The 12,034-nt window shown below is 41.9% G+C and overlaps 1 protein-coding gene across 2 annotated transcripts in view; it reads right to left on the bottom strand.

Moving 5' to 3' along the window:
* Positions 1-12,034, bottom strand: part of AKAP7 (A-kinase anchoring protein 7) — a 118,851-nt gene that overhangs the window by 94,281 nt on the left and 12,536 nt on the right. For both annotated transcript variants that reach the window (XM_075924176.2, XM_075924177.2), the window contains exon 5: positions 7,044-7,204. In XM_075924176.2, coding sequence (XP_075780291.2) covers positions 7,044-7,204 — 161 coding nt within the window. The remainder of the gene's footprint in view (positions 1-7,043; positions 7,205-12,034) is intronic.

The raw sequence follows: 12,034 nt of genomic DNA, 5'->3' as shown, positions 1-12,034 counted from the left end.
ACGTTCTTTTCCGCAAATGCTTTTAACGGAAAAACTTTGCTGTTAAAAGCATTTGTGGAAAATCATGCCAGTCTAGATGCAGCCTATGTGATTCTGTAAACCACAGATGAAAGTACTGAACAGAACCACTCCTAGAACTGATCGCTGTGGGACCCTACTTGATATGCCCTTCCAGCTTGATTATGAAACACTGATAACTATTCTTTGGGAATCTGAGAGAGACTTTGATTCCCCAAATCTGAAGCCAGTACGTTTTAAATGTCAGATGCCTGACAGATAAAGGTTTCAAAATACTCTATCACAGTCAGATAAGACAGACCATTTCAATTGTTCTGTCATTTTCTTCAGGTGTCCAGTTCCCCAAATGGTTTCATAATTAATCCTAAGTTAATGTAAATATTACTGCAGCAATCTGGATTTTGAGATATAGGCCCAAGGCACAGGAATAATCTAAGTAGGCTGCAAGTGTAACCACTGAAAAGATGAGGAATGAGCTCCCTAAATTCTCCTATATACATAGCAGTTTTCAAAGCACTTTACAAAATATATCATTATCCCCATTTTACATATGGGGAAACTGAGGCACTGAGCAGTGACTTACCCAAGAAGTCCCAGCTTATTTCCTTTCCCCTCATACAAGATGTAGAAGTTTTAATGATACATTGATCCAACCATGTGTTTGTTCACTGTGAATAACTGTCTTACTGAAGATGAAGGGTCCAAGTCTGATCTTATTTTATTACAGTCTCAGAATCTGAACAACTAGTCTAAAATAATTTAGAAAATGACTTACGTAGTCTCACTTTCTTATACTTTTACAGATGGTGGAATTTCAATATCCCAGCTACTTTAGCCAGATATTATTTTGAGGCTCTGAATCATTTACTCTGAAGTTTTCAACCTGAGACTTATTTAGATCTGTAGCATATCTAGTTTTTTTTTAATGGAGAAATTATACCTTCCAACATTCCATTAAATCTCCCTAACCGAATAAGACAACTACCGTATATTCCGGCGTACAAGACGACCTCTGATGTTAAAAAACATCCCCCAAAAATCGGGGGTCGTCTTGTACGCCGGGTATACATCCCAGGCGCGCCTGGGATGCCCCGCCGCCGGAGCCCCTCCGCGGCTTTGAAAGCCTCGGGGGAAGCCGGCGGCGGGGCATCCCAGGCGCACCTGGGCTGCCCCCCCGCCGGAGCCCCTCCGCAGCTTTGAAAGCCTCGGGGGAAGCTGGCGGCGGGGCATCCCAGGCGCGCCTGGGCTGCCCCCCTGCCGGAGCCCCTCCACAGCTTTGAAAGCCTCGGGGGAAGCCGGTGGCAGGGCATCCCAGGCGCGCCTGGGCTACTCCCCCGCCGGCTTCCCCCAAGGCTTTCAAAGGCGCGCCTGGGATGCCCCGCCGCTGGCTTCCCCCGAGGCTTTAAAAGCTGCTGCGGCTTTGCTCCCGGTGCCTCTGGACTGCTGGGGACCATCTCCAGCAGACCAGGGACACCGGGAGCAAAGGAGGCGGAGGGGTGCTGGGGTATAAGATGAAACCGTATCTTTTAATTAAAAAAATAGGGGGTCGTCTTATACGCCCAGTCGCCCTATACACCAGAAAATACGGTAGATATTTACTCTTGCTCAAATGTACGATGTCCATCCAGTCTTGGAGAAAGCAAACAATATTATTATTAAGGCTGTCAATTGATGTGTGTTAACGCCTGCGATTAATGTGGGGCAAGATTAACATGTTAATTTTTTTAACGCCTTAATCACAGGCTTTAATCACAAGCTCTGGTGCTTCAAAGAGGCAGTGCAAGGTGGAGCCCAGGATTAGCTAGGCAGTCCAGCTGATCCTAGGCTCCTAATGCGCTGCCTCTTTGAAGCACCGGGGCAGCACTTAAAAGGGGCAGCGCTGCACAGAGCCTGGAGTCAGCTGCGGACTCCAGCTGACCCCAGACTTCTGCGGTGTTACCTCTTGGAAACGCTGGGGCGACGTTTCCAAGGGGCAGCAAGGCACGGAGCCAGAGTCAACTGGGGACTCCAGCTGATCCTGGGATTCCTCAGCACTGCCCCTTTGAAACGCTGCCGCAGCGTTTCAAAGTGACAGCGCATGCGATTAATCGCAATTAATTTTTTAAATCACTTAACAGCTTTAATTATTATATTTTAAGTTAATACAAATCACACAAGTCAGTCAAAAAGAAAAAAACCCAAACACCGAATTGTTAGATCACAAACAGCCACTATTCACTCTCTTACACAGGAGATAGGAAAAATGGGCAATCAGTTTATGAATGATCACACTATGGCTTTTTAAAACTGTCTCTGTATACTATACAATCATTTTGTAAAAGTCCAATGAGATTTTTGGGAGATGATAGTGAGGCAGTAGACTTACCACAGGATTAAATGGCCATAACATATTTAATTAAAATAAGAATGCTAGTATCCACTGAAATCATTTTGGATTTGAAAGTACTATTCCATTTCCTGCAGGCTGCATTTTAGAAATACCTCTAATTCAGCAGCTGCATAAGACAAAAAAACTTTGCCCAACAGCTTTGTAATTTATTGTAGAATGCTGAAGGGGCTGAATTACGCCCTTGCCTTTGCTTGCCTGTCATTCGGATTTTTGTAAGGTGCAGGCTAACTCTAAAAACAAAAGGTCTTTGGGGAAACTGAACTGATACATGAGATACTGGAGAAAGCATGGGAAAACAATACAACTTTATTAATATATGCTGTTAGGATATACCAGAGATAATATGTCATCTGTGGTCTCTGCTACTGTGAAAAATGCCCTATATAGGGTTTTACCATATTAAAGAATGGTGTGACCTCACATTCCTCAGAACACAAAGACTCATTCATTGGTACCGAAAATCTCTTCAAGGGAACCTTTCCAAGAAATAGTTGAAATTGCTGGCATAGCTTAAAAGGACAATGACAAACTAGAGACATTTCTTGTGCTCTGAGGTATTTTTATTAAATACTTATAAACAACGTAGTTTAACTCTAGATTTTAGAGACATGCGATTATATGTCTTCTCTCTTTTGTACTGACCCAGGCTCTATCTTCTGCTTTTCTGGGGAGCAGAACTGGAATCTTAGTTGATATTTACACTTATTTTAAATACATACTCCTATTTACTGAGCTTCAAGAACTGCATATAGTACAGGTTTGATATAACATACCAAAGCCAGTAGCTCTATGAACAAGTAGATAGTGGGTACAGAGTTGAGTTCTACACTGAAAGCATGGATTCAACTTTTCTGTGATTTATTAAGAATACATATCCTCCCCATATTTACAGAGTACAGAGGGAGTTTTTTGAGATTTTACAAGTAAATAGTTTCATTTGTTTGAAACAAAATTAATTTGAGAATGTATTCTTTTAAGAAATTTAGCACATGGTATGAAACTTCCCCGTCCCCCAAATGATCTCAATAATAAATACTTCAATTTTTTCAAATAGCTAAAATTAATTACATCTCATGCACAAATTACATTTGAAAAAATTAGGTTATAATGAAGCTAAGTGATTAACATTTGCTATAGCTAATTGCTATGATTATATATATGGGTCTAGATAGACCGCTTACACTCTCAAAGGAGGCCATTTTAACACTGGAGAAAACTCAGCTCTTCCTCTGCAGCTTATTTGCATGCATTAATTCTGTTAATTGAAGTGAGCCAGTGATGTGACAGAAACTGGACTCATGTGACAAAAGTTCTCCGTAGCAGATCTCTTGGCCCCATCTACTGCTGCAGATTGCTTGGTCACAGGTGATTCTGGGCATGTGGTGCTCAGAAAGCTGCCTTTGCTACAATATGCTCTGAGGTGGCAATGCAGCAGAAGTCCTTATAGAACTGGTCTCCTCTTCATGTAGTGCCATTCTCTCTAATGAGGTCAGTTTCCCCCAAAACAGTCCTCTCTCCAGTGCCCCCTACTGAGGCCTATAGACACTTCTGCTTCCTCCTTCTTCCCCAAGCCTCCACTCTCTTCTCGTGACCTCTCAAAGGTTTATAGTACATATCAGTAATTTAGGATATAATACATTACTGTAATTCTCCTCAAAAACACACTGCAAACCCAGAAAATACAGCAAGGTTAAACTTTTTAAAAAAATATCAAACATGTTAAGATATGGAAATATAAGAAAGGTGCCCAAAAATCCTTAACTCCGCCATTTTAGGAAATGATAAAAATTCAAAAAATCTAATGTTTAAAGTAACCTGAGATCATAAAAACTAAAATGCCGTAATAGCAACTGTATGGTATCACTGAACTTCAATGTGTTCACCAATGGTGGTGATTTGTAGCCAGAGTAGTTTTATGTATTTTTGCTTTGAATAAACACTTCTGTGCTTATTTTTCTATGATAGATAGATAGATCTTTTAAAATGTGTATAAATATTTCAATTAAATAATTTGGAAAGAGAATGCATAGTTACAGCTTGAGTACAGATTTTTCCATAATCAGACATAATTTAGCAGACCATGTTAATAACTTAGGGTATGTCTACACTGCTACCCTAGTTCAAACTAGGGTGGCTAATGTAGGCATTTGAAGTTGCAAATGAAGCCCGGGATTTAAATATCCCGGGCCTCATTTGCATCTTGCCGGGCGCTGTCATTTTTAAATCCCTGTTAGTGCGGACTCCGTGCCCACGGCTACACGTGGCACGGAGTACGTAGTTCGAATTAGGCTCTCTTAATTTGAACTACCGTTACTCCGCGTGGCAGTGTAGACATACCCTTATCCTAAGGTTCATTACAGATAGGCTAAAAAATGGAATAGGCAACAAAATAAGTATATTTATTTTTATTTCTCTCAGGCCTTTGTGTTATAAAATACATTGGGATAAGATTTAGAAAAAGAAAAATTGTAGTTCTCTCTCCCCTCCAATCCTTTGAATTTCATAATGAACACAAAAGTGACATGAAAACCAGAAAACCATTCTGCTGCTAATAACACAATAAAACTGCTGACACCCATACCTGACACATCTTCCAAATTATTTAAACTTATCTTTTATATTAAAAAATATGTGACCATAAAACTTTGCAGAAGGAACGCAAACACTTATGTTTACCATGGCTATTTTTATTTAAACTCAAATCCTGAGCAAAGCACTTGGTCTGAGAAGCCAGACTAGGCACTGAGCAGATAAATGGAGGGCTGAGGGGAGAATCCTCACTCCACAACCTGAAGCATGGCTCCAAAGATCTTCCATAGAGGCTAACCTCAGCCCAAAGGCTGACGCAGCTAAGTGGGACTGTGACAGGGTGTAGGTGACCGGATCAATGGACTGCATGGGACCAAGCAGCCCTACCAGCCTTGCAGGGAATGCTAGGCTTGGAAGGAAATGTAAAAGGGAGAAGCTCAACTCAGCTGGTGTCAGACCTAGGAAAGCAAGCCCATAAGATGGAGGGCTGAGTTTCCACAGCCAGACCGTGGCAATGACCAAAAGCTGTGTGAGTTCAGGGAGTGGTCCGGAAGACCAACACAGTGATAAGGACTTTCACACACTGTTCACACTGTGAGGCAGATTCTCAGGTTACACACCTCTCTCCTGGTCTGCCCACATCCCACTAGCTGGGGAAGTTTCACATCCATGAGGAAGAGTCTGCATTGGTGTTCCATTTGTTTTTATTGTTTGTTAGAGTCTGAGGCCAGGTCTCCACTGGATCATAGCTTCATGAATAGTGTAGCTGGAGTCAATGTACTTTAGGTAGAATTTTCACAGCATCCTCGCTACAGGAGATACTCTCTCATGGACTTCTCCTACTCCTTGAGACCCAATGAAGTACCAGAGTCAACAGAGGTGCTATCAGATATCAATTGAGAGGGTCTTTACTAGACCTGCTAAATCAAACTCCAGGAGATCAATCTCCACAACTTTGATCTCCTGGTAAGTGGAGTCAAGCCCTGAGAGTTGGGGTGGAACACAACTTCAACATGAGTCAAAAATGGGATGGTGCTGAAAAACAAAGCAGTATATAAACAGAGGCACAACATGCAAATCACTGGAGATGATGATAATGCTCTACTCAGCTCCTGTTAGGCCTCAGTTGGACTACTGTGTCCAATTTTGGTCACTTATGTATAGAAAGGAGATAAAGAAATTGGAAAGGATCCAAAAGTAAGTGACAAAAATGACCAAAGAGATGGAGTGCAAGCCATATGAGCAAGGCTGAAGGAATTGGGCATGTTTAGTTTGGAAAAAGGGGGGCCATGATAGCAGTCTTCAAATTTTGAAAGGCTGCCATACAATAATGAAGAAAAGTTGTCCTCTCCTGCCACAGACAGCAGGACAAGAGACAGTGGGTTCAAACTACAATACTGCAGATTTACGTTCATTCTCGGGAAAAACTTCCTAGACGTAAGAACAATAGGACAATGGAATAGACTGCCTAGAAAAGTCATGGAAGTTCCTTCACTGGAGGTTTTCAGAAGGAGGCTGGAAAGCCCATCTGTCCTAGATGGTTTAGACACAAAAAATCCTGCATTTTGGAAGGGAGTTAGACTAGGTGACCTTTGTGATCCCTTCTGATCTTATGGTTCTGTGACTTAGGATGCAAGAGGAAGTACTGCTGCCTTTTCAGCCTTCTCAGGATGCTGCATGAGGTTTCAGGCATGGGCTTGGGAAGCGAGCTGAATCAAAGGATAAACCTCAGAGGTACACTGTCAACACCCCAACTAATGAAACTGTTGTAAGGAAGTTAGCACTGACTCAATCAATGCTAACTTTCCAGTCTTTCTCCTCTGTGAGGTTGAAAACTTAATTTAGGAGAGTGCTTCTAGGGCAGATAGTAAGCATTGATTTTGGAATATACAATGCAAAGATGGGTCATGAACCACTGCAGAGGCAGAGAGCCTCAATGGAGAACAAAATCCATGAATTTTGAGGTCTGGCTTACAGCTTTCCCAACAGAAGAATGTATAAATTCCACTCGCAATTTACTGCCCATTTAATGGACAACATAATCCTATATTAATAAGATCTTAGAAGAGCATTCTGAGCTCTTTGTAATGATATTAATAAGTCTTACCGGCTATCTCCATAAGCGTGGCTATATGATCACTCGATGCAAAATCCACAAACACAACTTCATTTTTAAAATGATCAATTCCTTGAAATGATAAATCCAAATGTTTTCCTTGTAGGAGTTCTTCTACTGCAGCTTTGCTTTCTAAAAAAGCACCAACTGCTCTGTGAAAACGGGAAGAAAAATCTCTATTTGTTATAGTAATAATTTAATTTATCTTACATCTTCTATCCAGGGATCTCAGAATGTTATTAATTAAGCCTTACAACACCTATATGTTACCTTACACCAATGCTATAGGTATTATTCACTGCATTTTATAGAAAGGGAAACTGAGAGACTTGCCCAGTGTCACAGAGCGCACATTTATTAATGCAATGTATCCACTACTTATTGTTCATACATCTTCCCTGCTAAACACCCTATCAGAAGTAGGCTGTTGAGAAAATACTTATTTTTCAGGAACATATGGTTGCCCTTAGCCATACTCTCCAGAAACACGAGTGCTAGAGATGTAACCTTCTGCCCAATATTATTAACAGAGCTATTTAGTCCAGGATGGGCACCAGGGAGAAGGAATCTCAGTTGTTAAAAAGGGTTCTGTCTCTAGGAATCAAACAGAGGACTTTCTGACCCCGTCTGGAAGAGTAAGCTAAAAACCCAGCATAGCTCAAACTGTAGAAGAGGTTGATCGAGAGGCAATGTCAGATTTCTTTCCAGGTGATGGTACTGAAAACATCACTGACCATGGCCACATGTTGGGCTAGCCTAGCATCAATGCAGTGCAGATCTTAGGGAAGCATGATAGGACCAATGAGGCATTTGATTGCTACACACAGTCAAAAACATTCTACAAGTAAATGTTGAGGAAACAACAAAGATATTGGAGAGCTGGTGAAAGTATGTGTGTGTCATAACCAGTTTCTGAAACTCAACATATAACTAGTTGTGTAAGGATGCATATTGCGTTGCTTTTCCTCCCACTGATTCCAACGGGACTAGGGATGTCAAGTATCAGTTAACTAATCGAGTAGTCGATGAAATTTCTATCGATTACTTGATTAGTCAGTAAGAGAGGGTACACACCCACCGCAGTTCTGCATTTTAAATGTAGTAAGAGCAAAGTACAGAGCTGCAGCAGGGTTAGTTCCCAGGGGCAGCATGAACCAGGACTGAACAGTCCTGACTCAAGCCGGCCCCAGGACTGCTGCAGCTCTGCCTCCCTTTCTTCCCACCCCCACAGTGTAGAGATGGTGCTGGGGGGAACCGGCTTTTAAGCCATCTCCCTCCTAGCATTGGCTCCTGTTTCCCTACCCTTGCTGCCTCTGATATAGAGGCAGTTGGGGAAAGGGGAAAGCAATTAGTCGATTACTCACTCAATTAGTCACTTACATCCCTAAATGGGGTCAGGATCTGGCATAAGTGTGCACCTACAGAATTTAAAATGGGGTGGGGAAACTTTTTTGGGTCAGGGGCCACTGACACACAGAAAAATCAGTCAGGGGCTGCACATAAGTGAAAAGCAAAGTGAGAAGCCCCTTACTGAGAAGGAGAAAGACTCCCCACATTCCCTTTGCACACCAGACTTAAGGGGGCCCAGGCTAGTAGATTTTGTGTGCTTCATCCCTAGGGGTAGGTAGCAAGGGGGTCTGGAGCTCCAGCATGGGCTCCCCAATGCTGAGCCTCAAGGGCCAGATCCAGGCAAGCCAGGGGACGCATCCAACCCCTGGGCCTGAGGTTTAAAATTTTCAAATGCACGTTTAGTACTCAGCCAATATTAACTCCTATGGCCAGATCCAAGCATTGGGCACATCTTTAAGGAAATCTCATTAATACTGGCTCCTTCTGTCTCTGTTCTAGCCATATAGCTCTGCTTCTTGCCTTAAATTAACTGAGCCTGTGACAATTATCATCAGTCAACAGGAGAGTTTCAATTTGAAAATCAGACCTAAAATCCAGAAAATTATTTCCCTACTATTGGTGAAAGTAATAATTAAAATAGTAACTTAACGATTGAAGGCATTTTTTTTTTTGGTTTGCTTATGTTGTGTACTGTCAGTTTCATTGTTTTCTTTTGTGATTCATTTGTCAGTTTTTCCATTTTTGTGTCTCTTTCAGAAAGCAACAGAGATGATTTTTTTAAATTAGAAAATGTAAAACCACCGAATATTATTTAACTCATTTTTTAAAATACAGGTAGTCCCCAGGTTACGTACAAGATAGGGACTGTAGGTTTGTTGGTTGAATTTGTATGTAAGTCGGAACTGGTACATATTGTAGGGGAAACTCTAGCCAAACATTTCTCCAGAGCTCAGTTTTATTCTCCCACACTTCACTTCCCTCAGTCCTTTATTCTCAAGCTGAGGTGTCTGCTGAGAAAAGCCGCTCCGCGTCTCCCTGGTCTGCTGGGGAGGAGGGCTAGCTTCGCGTCTCCCTGGTCTGCTGGGGGGAAGCAGCTAGTGTGGGGTTGCCTCACCCCGTTTGTAAGTAGGGATCCGATGCAAGTCGGATCCATGTAACAAGGGGACTGCCTGTAGTCTGTTTCTTAAATAGATAATGTCTTCCTGCCATGGGGGCGGGGGACTGGGCTCGATGACCTCTCGAGGTCCCTTCCACTCCTAGTAGTCTATGATTCTATGATTCTTTTTAATTCCTGTACATCACATCTAATAAGAATTGCTTACTGTGTATAGGCAGCTGTGCATTTGCATACATTATAAATTTATTCTTTAAAATGAGTATTTTTCAACTATGCATTGCTCATTGAAGTACTACAGAATGATGATGCTAAATGTGAAATTTCAAAGGACAGTTTTGTGATATCTCACAAAAAAATGGGGATTGGTGTCACTTGCCATTTTGCTATTGGGAGTATGGGTATTTTTGTTCTCTCTTTCAACAGCTGTTTTGCTCAAACTTCCCAGAAATATTCAGTGTACTGGCCAAATTCCAACTTCGATACTTAACATTCTGATTCCCTAATTTGTCCTGAAATTTCAACTGAACATGGCATTCTACTTCACCTCCTATCCTAAATTACTGCATAAAGTTACTGTGTTCTGTTAAACAGATGCTGCATTTCACTCCAGTGGTGTTTCATTGCTGCTTGAAAGGATCCTTTGTAATAGTTTGCATAGCACAGCAATAAGTCTACAAAGCACTTTGGGCGCCTTTGGGATAGGAATCATTATTACTTTCCTTACTTTATCTTGTTGATGAGAGGAAATAAGTAGCATGTACATATCAGAATAAATGTATGCTTTAGTTGAGAAGCAAGATCTGTTAGCATTTTAATAATCATTTTCATTAGACAGTTGCATGTACGTGACATAACTACACTTATCTTGAAAAGACCTTCAGATTCATGGTAGTAAAGAGAAAGCAACGAGTACATTTTTAGAGTCATGACAGCAATAAAACATAAAACCTCAGTGATAGAAGTTGTACTGTGTGTGGCATTCCTAACTTACTGCAGTGACATATTCTCTTAACTATTGTCAATAAAATATTAGTTTATTTCACCAATAGGATGTAGACTTTATAGTCACTAGATGGCAGCAATTACCTGCAAAATAAATATATTATTAGGCTATATCTATAGTGTACACCACTGATAGCACTGTGCAGGGAACACGTAGCTACACTCCGCAATAAAAAGCAGGCTGTGTCCAGAACCGGTGTGAAGCTATATATATCAGTGAAAGGCCCTGACAGTGAGGAGACAGCAAGAAAAAGTTCTAGCAGCTCCCCCACATCAGAGCTTTTTATCCACACAGCTGGAGTTTTTTACTGTTGTAGAGAGAGCCTCTGGAAATACCCTGTAGCAGAGAGAGGCTCCAGCAGGGGTGATCCTTTCCCCACTGCCTCTCCCCTGCCAAAACATTCCTCTGTTGCTGGAGTGTTTCCCTGTGGTAAGGAAAAACTCCAGCAATTCCCAACAGTAGGACAGACTCCAGTAGTGGGACATTATGCTGCTAAAAAGTACTAGTGTGGTAGGAGGCGGCACTGCTTAGATATGTAAAAAAGGTATGTAAGGTATATACCTTGAGGGTTCAGGCATGTCTTTACTCACCTATAACATCTCTCACTGTCTGTGTTGCTATTTATACCCACACATGCAGTGTATGTACTCCATACACCAGGGTAGGGCAAGATGCAGCCTGGGGGCCAGATCCGACTAACACCTAACACTTTGATCTGACTCATAGACTGCATCTGGCTGCTTTCTATATATATCCTGCTTGCTTGTGCCATCGAATTTCCAAGCAGTGGCTCAGGCAGCAGGTCCTATTTCAATGGCTCATGGCTCGCAATTGAGGTGCTACCCCAACAGGGGCCAGAGCCGTAAGCCCTTTAAATAGCTGCAGCAACCCTTGGCAGCTGCCAGGCAACACAACAGCAGCGGAGCCGTGAGCCTTTTGCTCTGTTTTTAATTCAAAGCCTCTGGCCACAGACAACTCTAGGGAAGAGACAAGTTTTCCACCGTGCGCCCTTCCTCCTCAAGCCCCACCCTTCTGGGGGTAGAACCAATCCGTGACCACGTACCATTTACATACCAATATTCATTAAGTGGCTCCCCATCAAAAATTATTGCCCACCCCGACCTAGAAGAAAAACAAAAAGCAGTTGTGAGCCAGCACAGAAAACTACTACCTCTGCTGTCTCAAAACACAAAGGGAAATGAAAAACCAGGACTGAAGAGGAGTGGCAGAACTGGTCGTGTATGGATACCTCTACCTGAATAAAGAATTGTAACATAGTGAGAGAACTGAAACACTTTCATGTCTCTCAGGGTTCACTGCAAACTTTAGCTTGAACTCAGAATTAAACTGCTACGAATGCGCCAGATTATGTTATTGTGAACAAGTAGAGATATATGATCAGTCTCAGGAAATTTAGCATTAATGTTACCCTTTATACATGGACATAAAAATGGGTCTTCCTCCCTTAACCCCCATAAAACAAAAGAAACAGATCTTTAATGTACATAATTT

Source organism: Pelodiscus sinensis, chromosome 3, assembly GCF_052426305.1.
Source record: "Pelodiscus sinensis isolate ZL-2025 chromosome 3, ASM5242630v1, whole genome shotgun sequence".
Lineage (NCBI taxonomy): Eukaryota > Metazoa > Chordata > Testudines > Trionychidae > Pelodiscus > Pelodiscus sinensis.
This window is presented reverse-complemented; position numbering and strand designations above follow the sequence as displayed.